This window comes from Dasypus novemcinctus, chromosome 3 (assembly GCF_030445035.2).
Source record: "Dasypus novemcinctus isolate mDasNov1 chromosome 3, mDasNov1.1.hap2, whole genome shotgun sequence".
Lineage (NCBI taxonomy): Eukaryota > Metazoa > Chordata > Mammalia > Cingulata > Dasypodidae > Dasypus > Dasypus novemcinctus.
Genome location: NC_080675.1, coordinates 59068708 through 59084515, shown reverse-complemented (window position 1 = coordinate 59084515; position 15808 = coordinate 59068708). Strand labels below are relative to the sequence as shown.

At 37.5% G+C, this 15808-nt stretch overlaps 1 protein-coding gene across 1 annotated transcript in view; it reads right to left on the bottom strand.

The window, feature by feature from the left end:
• ERO1A (endoplasmic reticulum oxidoreductase 1 alpha) overlaps nucleotides 1–15178 on the bottom strand; it is a 69969-nt gene extending 54791 nt beyond the window's left edge. The window contains exons 1-4 of the mRNA XM_058293423.2: nucleotides 14838–15178; nucleotides 4958–5077; nucleotides 3681–3764; nucleotides 496–534 (exon numbers count right to left, since the gene is read on the bottom strand). Of these exons, the coding sequence (XP_058149406.1) occupies nucleotides 496–534; nucleotides 3681–3764; nucleotides 4958–5077; nucleotides 14838–14951 (357 nt within the window). The 5' untranslated portion in view covers nucleotides 14952–15178. The remainder of the gene's footprint in view (nucleotides 1–495; nucleotides 535–3680; nucleotides 3765–4957; nucleotides 5078–14837) is intronic.
• Between the last annotated feature and the right edge of the window lie 630 nt (nucleotides 15179–15808).

Here is a 15808-nt window from a genome sequence, read left to right as displayed (position 1 = left end):
AGAAAGAAACTTAAGAGACATATCAACCAAACATGATATTTGGAACATGTTTGAATTCTGTTTCAAACAAACTACTAAGCCATTTATGAACTAGCCAGAGAAATCTGAACCCTTACTCTTTTTTAAAGTATCCTTTTGCCTTAGAGATGCATATGAAGTATTTGTAGACAAAAGGATTTATCTGAGAAGGCTATTAAATAATTGGGAGCAGGGTGGAGGGGGTATAGATTAAATAAGATTGACCATATATTGGTAATTCCTGAACCTGGGTGATAGACACATGGGGGTTCATTATACTACTTCTCTATTATTTTTTGGTACTTTCTATAATAAGATTTTAAACAAAAGAAAAGAATTGGGGCAATGGGTAATAACTCTCAAAGAGTTTTGCTGTAAAGACCAGCAGAGAAATGTAGTAGTAAGGGGCAGAGAAAATCTGTTTCTTCTGAGTTTTTTGTTAAGATATTAGACAAATCCATAAGTATATGTACATACCTTGTAGCTCGCAGATTTAATACCATCAGGAACTTCATCCTGAAAAAATTTTTCAAAAATTGTTTGTAATGGTGACATTTATTCTATCTTTTGAAAAAATATTTACATTTTCTATGATTCATGAGAAAAAGTCATAAAACACATCATTAAAGCAATCAGATTTTTAACTGAAAATAGGCGGTTTCACACTTATTTCTTAAAAGTAAACAAAACTCAATAACAAATTATTCTATGGATTGCTAATCATATATTATGTTACAGCAAGGAAACATAAAAATAGTCAGCATTATTCCTTTTGATACTTAAATTGTCCCATATTTGACCACTAAGAATTCCACTAAGTGCTAACTTGATGTTAGCACCTGTATCCTCTTGTTATTATCCTAGTAGTCTTCATTTTAGTTTAGCTGCATGTTTTGTTTTCTTTTATGACAAGCTATTCCAAGTTCACCTTTTATATTTCTTGCTCTAGTCATGGTTTCCAAACTTTTTTAAGGAGCACTGGTTCTTTTTAGAGGAAAATGGTCCTAGTTTTCAGTCATATCTTGTCCACTTTCTAGCTAGAGGAACTATCTGTTTATCCTCAAAGTAATGCTGTGAGTAGAAATGATGTACATGGGGGAACACTGTGAAATACAGGGCACTATTTCAATGTTAGGTATTAATATCTTTCTGAAATAGATTAGACATGCCCAAATGGAAGGACTAACACAGAGATAATCACTTTATTGTATACCCTTCCCAACTTTGGACCAGGTCAATGTATAATCTCTTTCTATGCATGAATATGTAGATAGATTGCCGTTTTTTCAGATAATAAACCATACCAAATTTATAGGTTAATTTCAAGAGAACTGACATCTTTACAATATAAAGTACTGCTTTATGGTCATCCTTGAACATCTGTCCAAATATTTTATTAAGTGAAGTCCCTAGTAGAATTGCTAGGTCAAGATTTTTTATATATTTTGCCAAAATCACCCCTCCTTCAGTGCCTCCTCCTCTTCCCCTTCAGTCTATCTCTATTACGGTGCTTTCACATTTGTATTGAAATGATCATTTAGTGTTTCTCTCCCCTACTAGATCATAAGTTCCTCAAGGCCAGAATGCATCTTTATGTCCCAGTCCCGGCACATAGTAGGCCCTCAAGAAATATTCATCATTGAACCAAATTACATTCAATTTCTGATTGATATTCCTTTACTAGTCTCCCTCTATCCATCTCCCCATCCTCCACATGGCACTCACCCCAATATTGCCAGTTCTCTTTCTAAAACTTGGGTCTATAAAGGCACTTCTCTGCAACATTGGTATATATATATGTATTTATTTATAACTGAGACTATTTTAGGTGGATAAGCCTCTTTTAATTGCCTTTTAAAGAAAAAGACTTCTCTCCACCATGAAACAAGTTCAAGAGAAAAAATTGGTTTGGAGTAAAAGGCACTCTGCTCCACTTTTGCAGAAGCTGAAATAACCAGATTCTCTCAGTTTCTCAGTACAAATTTCAAACTTCTGTGTGATTCTCTTAGCATTTTGATGTGTTCAAACCAAATAATATAAATATATCTTTTAGCACTTCTTAAATGCTAAAATTGGTTGTTTCAATAGAATAGGCCTCATCAATCAATCTGCCAGTCTGGTAATCAAGAAGCTATTATTTTGTTTGGGAAACAGACTTGGCCCAATGGATAGGGCATCTGTCTACCACATGGGAGGTTCGCGGTTCAAAACCTGGGTCTCCTTGACCCGTGTGGAGCTGGCCCATGCACGGTGCTGATGCAAGGAAGGAGTGCCATGCCACGCAGGGGTGTCCCCCATGTAGGGGAGCCCCACGTGCAAGGAGTGTGCCCTGTAAGGAGAGCCACCCAGTGCAAAAGAATGTGCAGCCTGTCCAAGAATGGTGCTGCACACATGGAGAGCTGACACAACAAGATGACGCAACAAAAAGAAACACAGATTCCCGGAGCCACTGATAAGGATAGAAGCAGTCACAGAAGAACATACCACGAATGGGCACAGAGGGCAGACAACTGGGGGGGGGGGCCGAGAATTAAATGAAAAATAAAAAATAAATCTTTAAAAAAAAAAAGAAGCTATTATTTTGTGCTAAACATCTTTCAGTTTTTCTGCTCTCTCCAATCTTCTTCTAAAGATAGTATTCCCTAGGTCTTTCCTTCGTTAGTAATAATAGGAAATAACTTCTACCTCAAAATGAGATTCTACTTTGCAAAAGTTACAAAACTATTTGCTTTTACTGACTAATGTTCATAGAACCTCATTTAATGCATATGTGTGAATTAAATGTCTTTATTAAGTATCTACAATGCATGTAGTATTTTTTAATGTCATATAAGTAAATTATTAGTACATTTAAATTCCCCCACCTAGTTTTCTCCTATTGCTGAAGCACAAACAAAATAACTTATGAAATTAAATGAAATGTTTTGATAATATCACTTTAATGATATGCTCATGTGTTAATAATCATGAGATGTTTTTTATAAATTAATCATTGAATTTTTTAAAAAGTTGTATCTACAAAGACTAAGGTAACTTAAGACATGCTTTTCATTCATTCTCATGGATAAAATATCCATAAATAATAACTTTCATTTTCCTCCATTCTCCTGCTAGATAGCTTTATATAGCAATGTTTACATGTGTAAAAATAAACTGTTTCATTGAAAAGTATAAAAATCTCTGCTTTCCCAGTAGAACACTTCAAAATTTAATGTCTTAAGAATTCCTAAGTAAACCCAGGTGTTTTGTCTACCCTCCCCCAAAACCAAGGAAATCCAAAGAAAATAATAAACCCATGAAAAGGAGAGGGAGTTTGTTTATACTTCAGATAAATATAATTTTTTTAAAACTATAAAGATAACTTTGGGTAAGATGTAAGAAAAAAAAAATTCAAGCGAAAAGAAATGTGAATCTTACTAGTAATTCAAAGGATTATATTAACCACAAAATTTAAATTCTATTATTATGAAGGCAGTATAATTCAAAGTGTGCTTTATATTTGTAAGTTTACAATTTTAACTATATAAATATTAAATCAACATTATATTTAACCTAAAGACTAAAATACTATTTTCAATTATATTGGTACCTTTTAAAAAGTTTCAATGGACAAAAAAAAAAAAAAAGATGTAACAGTTCTTAAATATAGATGTGGTTCTTACAAATTGACAAGGCTTGACAGCACAGTCCCTTCTTCCACACTGGCTGATATCATTCCAGAAAGGACATGGCCTCTTCAGATTTACCTGTAAAATAATAATAGAAAAGAGGCATAAAAATAAGTATCACAAGGTTTAATTGACAATGTTGAATTATGATGCTATAACCTAGTCATGTTATCGGCTGCTATGTTGTTAAGTTGCAATAATTGTGTAAGTGGCTAGCTGGCATAAATGTTTTGGTCAACTTGGTCAGAAAGACACAGACTTAAAACAGGGGGCAACTAGAAGACAAAGTAGCTCATACCATCACTGCTCATGTCATTTTCTTTTAAAGCAAATAACATTTAAGAAGTAGACCAGTTAGACAACCGTGAGCTCAGAATATAACTACACACTCCAATAATAAGTTTTGCTAAACTCTTTCAGTAGATATCATAAAATAAAATGCCAAAATAAAGTGATTGATGGCAGAATAGTCATGTGACTTCTCAAAAACATTCACTTTAATTGCTTTAGTCAATTGGTGTAAATCTGATGTTTTAGAAAATTATAAACTCAGTGTTTAGATAACAATACAATGGTTTCTATTCTTTGTTCAATCTAACTAACTAGTTTCTAACTCTGGCAAAATTCAGTTAATGAAATTAAAAATGTATCCTGTGACCGGATGTGGCTCAAGCAGTTGCGTGCCTACTTTTTACATGGGAGGTTCCAGGTTCAGTTCTAACACCTTCTAAAACAGAAGAACAAAAAAAAAAAAAAAAAAAAACACACAAGCAAATGAACAAAAAAATTAACTCAGGGGAGCCAAAATGGCTCAGTGGTTAAGTGCCAGGTTCTCACTTAACAAGGTCTTGGGTTCAACCCCCAGCCCTGGTATCTCAAGAAAAAAAAAGTATCTAATAGAGCCCACCATTCAGAACCACATGGTTCACTTTTTTTTTCCCCTATCTGGTTGTATCATCATCTTTTTGACACATCACTTCACCGCATGGGGGCCTGTACCTCACCACACAAATCTGGGATGCCTTTTTTTCTTTCTTTTTTTGGGGGGAGTGGAGATCCCAGGGATTGAACCCGGGTCCTCCATATGGCAAAAGGGAGCTCAATTGCTTGAGCCACAGCCACTTCCCCATGGTTCACTATTGTGAACAGAATTTTCTTAACAAAACTTCTTTCAATCTTAAATACTCACAATTTCGAAGCTTAGTAATTCCTAAGAAAATACAGTATCCATTTAAATTTTAAGTATTATTATACCAAGAAAATTAAAATACCTTGTAATATCTGAAGTAGTCACTTTCAAGTAGTTTTTGTAGTCTTGGGAAAAGCTTGTAGTTATTAAATCTATCAATGGTTTCAACATCACAGGTACAGTCATCCAAGTAACCACTAACCTGTTACAAAGAAAATGAAATATTAAATCAAAATGTCCCCGACACAACAGTGTTCTTTTTCCCTCCCATGGTTATCATGAAACAGCCCCCTACTCAACCAGCCCTTATCTTCCCTTTCCCTCCACCCCCATAATTTTCTGACATGAGGTATGACATTAACCCAGTAATAATAATGCTCTTCCTATATACCTAGAATGCAGGGGTGGGCATCTGACCCAAACTAGAAAATGGCCCCACTCTCCAGAAATCTGAAATTGAGGTATCTCTCCCTATAGCTAGACCTATAAACAAGTAAATGCAGACCATATTCTGTCCCGTGGACTGAGGAGCATGTAAGTCAGTTAGTAGAGAGAGGAAGACTTTAAAAGATATACAAAGATGCAGAGAAATGAGATAGGGAGTATATGTGCTACTAGGACTCCCTACGGTTTTCCAGCTCCCACTTCTACCTGCCCTTCCTGAAGCTCAGCTGCATTCCTGTCCTTGAGTTTCCTGAGACTTTGCATTCTTATAATTCAGTTGTCTTTATTTCCCTTTATTTTAATTTCCCACAGGATGTATAAACAGAGACAAGCTTGGTGCATGTTTGAAAAGAAGTGATACTGGATTCATAAGAAAAATAATAAGTCATCATAAATACCAAACAACCCTTAAATATTGTACCATAACAATTTTTATAGGTTCAGAATGGTGAATAAAATTTATCATTAGAAATTAGCAACACTGAAGTAGTAAACTGACCACATAACCAATCCTGACCTTCAAATGTTTAAAATTAGTATCTTAACTGTGTCTACTAAACCAAACTATTAAAGGCACCTATACAAGGATGCAATGGGGAATCATATCATAATCAGATAATGTTATCAGTTGTGAAACTATTATTCTTAGATGTTTATCTGGTTAAGCAAGCACCTAAAATAATTTATTAAACATTGTTTTATAAAAGTAACAAATACAACATAAGAAAAATAACTAGAAATTTTAAAAATACAGCATGCTGCAGAAGAGATCCATATTATACTTGGGTCTGAATATGTGCAGTACAAATTATTGAACAGATTGACCAGTGGAATCAAATCAAGAGTTTGGAAATAGACTCTCACATCTATGGTCAGGTGATTTTTGACAAGGCTGTTAAACCCACTCAACTGGGTCAGAATAGCCTATGCAACAAATGATTCTGGGAAAACTTGATATCCTTATCTAAAAGAAAGAAAAAGGACCCTTATTCACACATTATACGAAAATCAATTCCAAATGTATCAATGACCTATATATGAAAGCTAGAATCATAAAAATCTTAGAAGAAAATGTACAGAAACATCTTTAACATCTTGTGCTTGGTGTAATTTCATGGACCTTACATCTAAAGCATGAGCAACAAAAGAAAAAATAGATTAAATGGAACTTCCTCAAAATTAATTTGTTCTTTGAAAGACTTTGTCAAGAAAGTAAAAACACAGCCTAGCTAATGGGAAAAAGAATCTTTAAAAGCCATATATCTGATAATGGATTGATCTCCATGTTACAAAAAGAGATCACATAACTTAATGAGAAAACGGCAAGCAACGCCATCAAAAAATGGGCAGAAGGGAAGTGGTTGTGGCTCAATCGAATGAGCTCCCATCTACTATATGGGAGGCCCTGCATTCGCGTCCAGGTGCCTCCTTGTGAAAGCAGGCTGGCCTGCACCTGCACCACGGAGAGCTGACACAGCAAGATGATGCAACAAAGGGAGACAAGCAGGCACAGAGAAAAAAACCCTGCAGCAAATGGACACAGAGAACAGACAGCAAAACAAGCCGCAAGGGGTGGGGAATAAATAAATAAACAAATCTTAAAAAAAAAAAAAAAGGGCAGAAGAATTGAACAGATATTTTTTCTGAAGTGGAAATACAAATGGCCAAAAGACACACGAAAAGATGTTCAACATCACTAGCTATTAGGGAAATGCAGATCAGAGCTACAATGAGATATCATCTCATACCAGACAGAATGGCCATTATTAAAAGAACAGAAGACTTCAAGTGCTGGAGAGGATGTGGAGAAATAAGAACACTCCTTTACTGTTAGTGGGAGTATAAAATGGTGTATCCTCTGTAGATGATGATCTGGCAGTTCTTCAGGAAACTGTCATATTATCCAGCAGTCCCACTACTATGAAAACAAGGATGTGAACAGATATTTGCACAGCAGTGTTCATAGTGGCATTATTCACAATAGCTAAAAGACAGGTAACAACCTAAGTGTCAACCAATGAATGGATAAACAAGATGTGGTATATTTACACAATGGAATATAATTCAGCATTAGGAAGAAATCAATTGGGGAAGCACATGACAAGATGGAGGAACCTTGAGGATGTTATGTTGAGTGAATAAAGCCAGACACAAAAAGACGAATGTGGTATGGTCCCACTGATATCAACTAAATACAAGAAAACTTATGGAGTTGAGCTATGGAGTGTAGGTTGGTGGGAGATGGAATGTGGGATAACAAGAGGAAGAAGATGCTGGATGTACGTAGAATGTTTAATTAGGTCAAATGTAAATATGTTGTTTAATGGTGGACTTGATGGTAACATATTATAATGAATGTTTTGATGTATGGATGTTATTTTGGCTGAAATGAGTAGTCTAGGAAGATTAATGTTAGTTGGAGGACAGCTAGAATATTGCGAATGTAAAACAATGATTTTGGAAGTAGATGAGGTTTGTGGTTAATAATATAAATATAGGAATGTTCTTCTGCAGGGTGTTAAGAATGAGGTGATACAAGAGAAAACTATAACTAATGTAATTTATGGACTATAGTTAACAACACTGTAAAGTTTTGTAGCAAGAGCAAAGTTGGTCCTATATTAATTCTAAAGGTAACAAAATAATATGGGGTTTGGTTTTGTGAAATATGGTTATGATTATGCATTTTTTTCTCTTCATTTTTTTCATTAATAAGGAGACCTTGGCTATATCATTTAACTAATCTGTGTTCATCTGTGTATCTTTCTGAATACTAGAGGAAGAACTGAGTTAGCATTGGAATTAGATGAGATAAAAGTGCCTGAAAAAGAACTTTTTAGGAGTAATATTTCCATAACTTGTTGGGCTGCCTTTTTCTGTTCTTTTTGTTTTATGAATTAAAGTTGTTAATAAAAAATAAATTTTTAAAAATCTACTGGCAAGGAAGCAAATAAACAATACTTTAAGGACTGAATTTAGATGTTCTCCCTTTAGATTATGTAAAATCCTGCATCACCTTTTAATTTTAGAACATCACTAAAGAGTAATGGAATTTTTTTTACCTAAGAAATAGGAGTCCTTTGGATGATAGCAATAATATTCAAGAACTAAGGTTTTACTGATTTGCCTAGTCTTATTTTGTTTTGGAGTAGCTAATTCAGTTATTTGAAACCTGATCTACACGTTTTGTCACTGTGATAACTATTTTCATTTCATATGTAAACATGTCCTTGATTCCTCCTAAAAACGCTATGTATAATAAATACAGAGTCCTAGTTTTGGATACCAACAACACAAAAATGCTTCTAATTTAGATGATTTTATTTTTCACTCCTTTTTCTTTTGAGCTTTAAAAGCAGAACTTGTAAGGACATAAAGGACATAAAAGAGCTACTGTTTCTTCCCTTTGATACAAATGAGTATACAAAGATTAACAGTCTCAGAGATTGCAAAGGCCAAAGAGAGATGCAAAGTAGAAATACTAAGTCAAAAACAAACAAACACACGAAAGCTTGAAAGAAAGAATTTGAAACAGTCCATCTCCACCCTCTTCCCGAGAAATTAATTTATAAGGTAAAAATATACCTTCCAGACTCAGCTGAGAAAACATCTTTTTCAGGAAGCTATCCCTCGGGTACCACCCCCACCTGCTCCATGAACTGCCCTTCTTATACGCTCCCAGGACACTCCACATACTACTACATAAGAATTGCTTCAAAGTATTGAATTTGTCTATTTCTCGCCCGCCTACTCAACCATAAAATCCTTGATAGCAAAATCATATTTTTTTCATTATTGTATTCCCAGTACCTAACACTGTATTTCAAGAAAGCATATAGTATTGCTCAATGAGTAATGGTTTAATGAGTGAATGAATGAATGAATGAATGCTATCCACTCTCACTCATTCACTAGGGACCTACACCACACTAATTACACCTATGAACCATAGTGCCACCTATGGTGATACTCAGTGCTACATACCACATAATTACAAGAGATAAGAACGTACTCATATAACAAATAAAGGAGGATGGCTTTTAAAACAACCCTTTGCATCTATATTCAAATTACAAAGGAAGTTATAAGAAGCCCCAAACCAGAAAGGAATGCAAGATGCCTCTAGAGTAGAAACGGTTTATAACCTTAAGAACCCAAAAGTAGAGAAGAAGGCAGAACAGTGAGAGATTTTTAAATCTTCTGCACCTTACCTTAGATATCTAATAGAAGTAGGGCAGTAACAGACACAGCATAGGGGTGGCAGGGGTTTCAGCAGCTGGTGAGAGCCCAGCAAAGAAGAGACAGGTAGATACTCAGAAATCTAAACCATCTGACAATTCAGATAAACCTGCCAACAGGCTGCAGAACCTGATCCCTGGAAGAAAGCTTGGCAAGTATAATGTCAGGTCCCATTCTAGAAACTAGAGATCCAGGCATATTTCCAGAATGGAGTGTCTGGAAAAGACTAAGGTAGAAACCCAGTTTAATAGACCCACCTTATTACCTAAAGTAAGACCTGAGACCAAATGACAGGCACCAACCAGTAACAAGGATGACCTGATGCTGTACTTCAGATTGTGTTAAACTGCTTCAATAACTACTACACTATCTCTCAAAGTGAAACAGAACTCTGGCCCTACCAAAAGAGTCTCCATTTTTAAAGAAATGTATCTTCCCCACCCCACCCCCAAAGTGATTCCATGCACACAAAATCTGAAGTCCCCGCTCTAAGCGTCAGGTAATAACCAGGGCAGCACCAAGCTAACAGGTGGAGATTAAAAGGCCTTTTTGAGGGATGGTATTTATGAAGACCAAACTAGGCCTGATGCATAATATCAATCAGTGTAGAGCCCTAGGCTCTAAAGAGTCGGAAAGTCTTTGAAGACCTTCTATTCCAACCTTCCAAGCAATACAGTCATCCCCACCCCCACCCCACTCCACCAAGGAGGAAGTGGCTTTAACAGCAGTTAAGGCACTGGCTCTGAAATCAGACCTTCTTGGGTTTGAATCCCATCTCTACCAATTACCAGTTGTTGATCTTAACCAAACTATTTAACCTCTCTAGGCCCCAAATTTTCTATCTGAAATCAAAATAGAAATCAAAATAGTTCCCATCAGGGGGAAAAGGATATGCAGTAAATATCCGGTAAATATTAATCATTATTATTACCGTTCTTCTGCTTATATGTTTCCAGGGAAAACGATTTTACTACTCTCCAATGCAGTTCACAACATTTTTAATGAATAAGAAAAAAAAAAGGGCCAAGTTTGTAGTCTATAATTTTTCAAAAATTTTACATATGTCGTCCTAATAGAACAAAGAACTCCAGCCTCCGTTACTCTTCTCCATCGACTCTGATTTGTTTGGGCCAAACAAAGGAAATAATAACACTGCCCTGCTTCTTCTCTATTTTCTGATTATAGTTTATTGTGTACCAACAACTTTTGGTCCTATCATAAGTCATCTTTTAAATTTTTGTTAGTCAAAGCACTGCAAGAGTAAATTCCTCATACTTGTTTTGCATGAAATGCCTTTTAAAAGTGCTCAAAGTGTTTCTTTGGCAAGAACTTTCAGTGTATTTAATTTTATTGTGTTTTGTGACTATAAAAAAGAACACTGAAATTATTGATTCATTAACAGAGTACATACACTGGGACAACTCTATTAAATGAGGCATGAAAATAGCAAGCAAAGACTCTATACTAAGTAGTAGTCCATTTAAGGACATGGACTGCTAAGAACTATTTCTGCTTTAAACTATTGGTTTTGCTACAACTTTAAATTGTTGTCAAATGACCCAAAAGTATGGCAATCAATATGAAAGTATTTCCTCAAATTACTTTGCTCAGAAAAGTGTGGAGGGTAGCAGGCCCTAAGAGTCAATGGCTACCTCTCCAATGCAACCTATTTCAAAGACTCCTCTAAGTTTTAAGGCTGGGCTTATTTCTACCAACTACCCAACATATTTTCATCAACAGTGTTTCTCCAATGGCTCAGCCACTTGCACTAACAAATAAATGCTAGTTTTTAAATTGACCTAAACAAGACACTTGATAGGTTAGTCAGACGTAATACACATATATAGACCATATCTACAATGCATTCCAAACTAAAAATAACCCATTTTTGGAGTAGCCGTTTTGGATCATTTGAGCTACTCTCTCATTAGCCTGTTAGAGATTTTTTGTATTCAATTAAGTGGATCTGACTGTACCACTATGCACCAGCTGCATTAAGTCAATCAAATATTTTAAACAAACTCTGTTTGTTTTTTAGGAGGTGCTGGGGATTGAACCTGGGACCTTGTAGATAGGAAGCAGGTGCTCAGTCACTGAGCTACACCCATTCTCCCAAACTCAGTTCTAATTAATTTAAATGAAAAAAGATGTCCATATTTCCTCCAAGTCTGGGCTTCAATAATTCTTCTGAGGTAATTTTTTTTAATGCATTCTGGGATTCCACGAATGTAAAATTCTGTTACACTCATTCTATCTAATGGTACATAATGGGGCAGTAATTGTCTAAAATTAAGAAGCTTTGAGAGTTCACTAACTTCAAGGCCAATCCTATTACAAAAGTACTGTGAATATTATTTTGGTTTAAAGAAAGGGTGGCTCTTGACAATGGGAGTGATTATACAAATGTATACATGTGTTAAAAACTCCATAGGCTTATACAACTAAGGGTAGGCAGAGGCAATTTTACTGAATAAGTTAAAAATTAAAAAATGTTAAAATGGAATGATAAAAAAAAAAACTGGGACTGTATATAAGGAAGATTTACACATCCTAAGCTTATTTTGAGAAACACTGAAGCACTGATATCAAAAGAATTCGCAACAAATAGTGAAATTGGTTTTAGTAGGATTTGATGTCAAGTACAAGTATCCAACTTACAGAAATACACAAAAATTGATGAAATTCAAAGAATCATTGGAGCAGTCAACCCACATGAGATTCTAGAAAAACATGCAAATGGCTTGCTAAGGAGAATAATTTTTAAAATATGCTCCTGCTCACGTAATACATAATGTATTGTAATTTCCTTAACATTTGCTGAGTACCAACTACATTCTAAGCTTAGTATTCTACAGCATTAGAACTATGTTTTTATTCATTTTTTTATCTCTCCTCCCCAGATTGTCCACAGCAGGCCCCAATAAATGCTTGTTGAATTTAATCCGATTATTTGTTGGGCTCTATACCTTTTACTTCAATGACTAAAATCATATAACTACATCCTGCTCTGGCTCAAATCAGAGCTGACATTGTGTTTGTTAACTGAGTCCCAAGCACCCATGTAACAGAGTGAAGGTGATTGGTGATGTGGTAACCCAAGGCAGAAGTGGAAAGAATGGTAAGAAAGGTACTAGGAAGGGAGAAAAGGGATAAAGCCTATTAACAAAGCAGAATCAATAGGACTTCTCTGGTTCAAATAATACCAGAGAAGACTTTAACTTGTATTTCCAAACATTAGGTGACAATTTTCTTTTTAGTTTAGTTTTCTAGTAACATTTACTAATTTTGTTCTTTCAGGTGTTTAGAACTGCCCCTTTCCCTCAGATGAACATTATTCACTAAAGAGTGAGCTCTTCAGGACAGGGATCAGGCCATAGTCTGTAACCTAAGCACTGGATCAATGTATACTTTATCGATGTGATGATAAAAGTTTGTTAAATTATTTTACACTATTCATGTCCCCTTATCTTTTCTTTCTCTATTTCTTCTTTCATCTCTCTCTTTTGTTTTTATGTGCATCTCTATATGCTTGACTCCATTTTTCTTTTCGTGTCTATTCCTGACTTACCCTCTCCCCTCTTTACCCTATCACCCCTACCCCTTCAATTACTGGCCATAATATAACTGAAATAAATTTTTATTTGTTTCATTTATTGAATTGGAATTAATGGCTTTTGTTCTTAAGGTTTTTTTTAAGTAAATAGTTTATAATTGTTCTTAAAAATTGTGTTTTTTACTATGTGACTTTTGATTTATTATTTTAAGTTGACCCCAAAAAAGAAAAACAGCCACTCCAAAAGGAAAAATATCTTAACAGATTTTTGTGCTGAAAGAATATTTAAATCTGAAGATACTGTGAAAGGGGGGGAAGTTCAATCACTAGTCAGAAAACAAGGGGGAAAAATGTAAAAAAATTAAATTTCCCTAATTTTAAACAGGTATCTAAAAGAGTTATTGGGAATCAAAAAGTTAAAGTTAAAGAGTACAACACGTACTTTTATTCCTTTATCCAAACCTCTAGAATGTAGTTGAAAATGTTATGTGAAACATTTTCTTTCAGCACTGAATACATCATTTCTGTTACTTATTTTTTAAATGTTTAAACTTCTCATTATATTATATTTCTAATCAGAAGAAAAATGATCCGTTTCCCTTTGAAGTACTTAATTGTGGCTGTTTACAATCACTAAAGAGGAGCTTCTCAATCTCACAGCTGTAAAGCAGCAATTTTCCTCAATTTCCCTGCACCTTCCCGGATAACACTCACTCAACTCCCAAGTCATTCAACAAAACAACAAAATAAAAGTATTTGAAGCAGTGAAAGCGATGATTCCTCTTTTTCTCATAATATTTAAAGTATTGCTTTCATCTACAAAATAGTATCATGGCCCTACACACATAAAATATTATTTCTAATAATAAATAATAAAATCCACTTGAATAATTTGGATGCCCATCCCTCAGTTTTTTATAAAATGTAATTTTTATCAACAGAGGCTAACCTAAAGGTGGCTTTAACAAGGCGTCACTTTGAAATACTATTAGTGTTTCTTTGAATTTTTTAGTCAGGGAATCCACACCCCGTAATAACAGAAGAAAATGACCATGATAAGGCTTTAACTACATTGCGCAGTGAGGGGTAAAGACTATACATCCTCCTACTTCAGACCAGCTAATGGGTGTCACTGTAAGAGAATCACACTCCCTTCGAGGAAAAGGAAGCACACGTTGAGTTGCCTCAGGGCAACCGCGGCCCCAAAGAAACCAGGCAATGGAAGTTAGACGCAGAAAAGCCGCACGAAACCATTCGCCTGGCCTCCCGCCCCCAAGAGCCTGTTCAGGCCCGAAACGCTGGTGAAAGCACCAGCACGAACACATCACACACAAGCTTCGTGTCATGGCAGAAGTTAGAAAGAGCAGGGCTCAGTGAAAACAACACTAGTACTGTGCGCGCGCACACTGTGCACCTTCTGTCAGGGCAGGGAGGATCAAGAAAGATGCGTCAGCCAACTCCGTAAAAACACGCAGCGTGCACCCACACCCCTCTCTCCACCCCGACCCCAAGCCCCGGAGGGGCGCCGACGTCCACGCTGCGGTGGGCGACCGGCGCCCGCCACTCCAGGCGAGCTGCACAGGACTCAGATCCGGCCACCAGCAGAAGCACCGGGGTCTCATTCCGGGCGGGAGGACCTGCAGAGACCCAGCCCCAGCCCCTCCACCTGCCGGAGCGCAAACTGAGGCGGGGAGCGCGCGGACGGGCACCGACGCGCGCTTCTCACCTGGCAGAAGCACCTCTGCGCCGCCGTCTCCGCGGGCCGCTGCCCGCCGCGGCCTGAGCCCACCAGCCACGCGGCGCCCAAGACGCCGATCAGGAAGCTCCAACCGCGGCCCATGGCCGCGCTGACCGCCCGCCGCCCCGCGCCTCGGAGCCTCGGGCAGCCGAGCGCAGGCCGTGCACCCTCAGAAGAAGCCCGCGCGGGCCGGCCCCCGGCGGCGCCCCACCTCCGGACCACCTCCCAGGCCCGCCCTCGGCTCTCCCGCCTCTCAGCGGCCGCCACCTCCCGCCGGAGCCTGCGGACGTGCCGCGGCGCCCGCAGCCCCGGGCCTCGGGCCGGCTTCCTTCCCCGCGCGTGGGCTGACGCACGAACCCGCTCCACGGCTTGCCCCGCTCCGCCCCGCCCGGCCCGCCGCGGCCGCTCCCGGACCCCTGACGTCCCCGCCCGGAGATGGACGGTGCGCGCCCGTACGCAGCCCCCGGGCCGGGTATTTCCCGCTTCCAGAGCAAGGGCAAAGGCCAAAAGGGCCTAAGGTTTCCGACCGGGGCCCGCCCCTTCCCGGCTCACGCCCGGCCAGTTCTTCCGTAATCTCAAGGCAAGGAAAGCAAACCTATGAATTACGTGTCCATCGTCTCCTTGGTAGAATTTTAAAGTTGAAAGAGATATTAGAGACATTCTAGACCAGTGCTGTCCATTAAAAATACGTAATTTAGATTTTTTAGTAGCCATATCAAAAAGTAGAAAAGGTGAGATTAATTTTTAAATATATTCTTTTATTAAATATGTGTGCAAAACTCTATTTCAAAATGTAATCAATGTTAAAATTATTCACAAAGTATTTTAGATACTTTTTGTCTTTGAAATCTGGTGCATATTTTATACGGACTATAGGCATTAAACAGCCACAGGTGGCTGGTGGCTACTGTACTAGCGCAAGTCAAGACCACCCTCTCATTTTAGAGAAAGAATGAGGC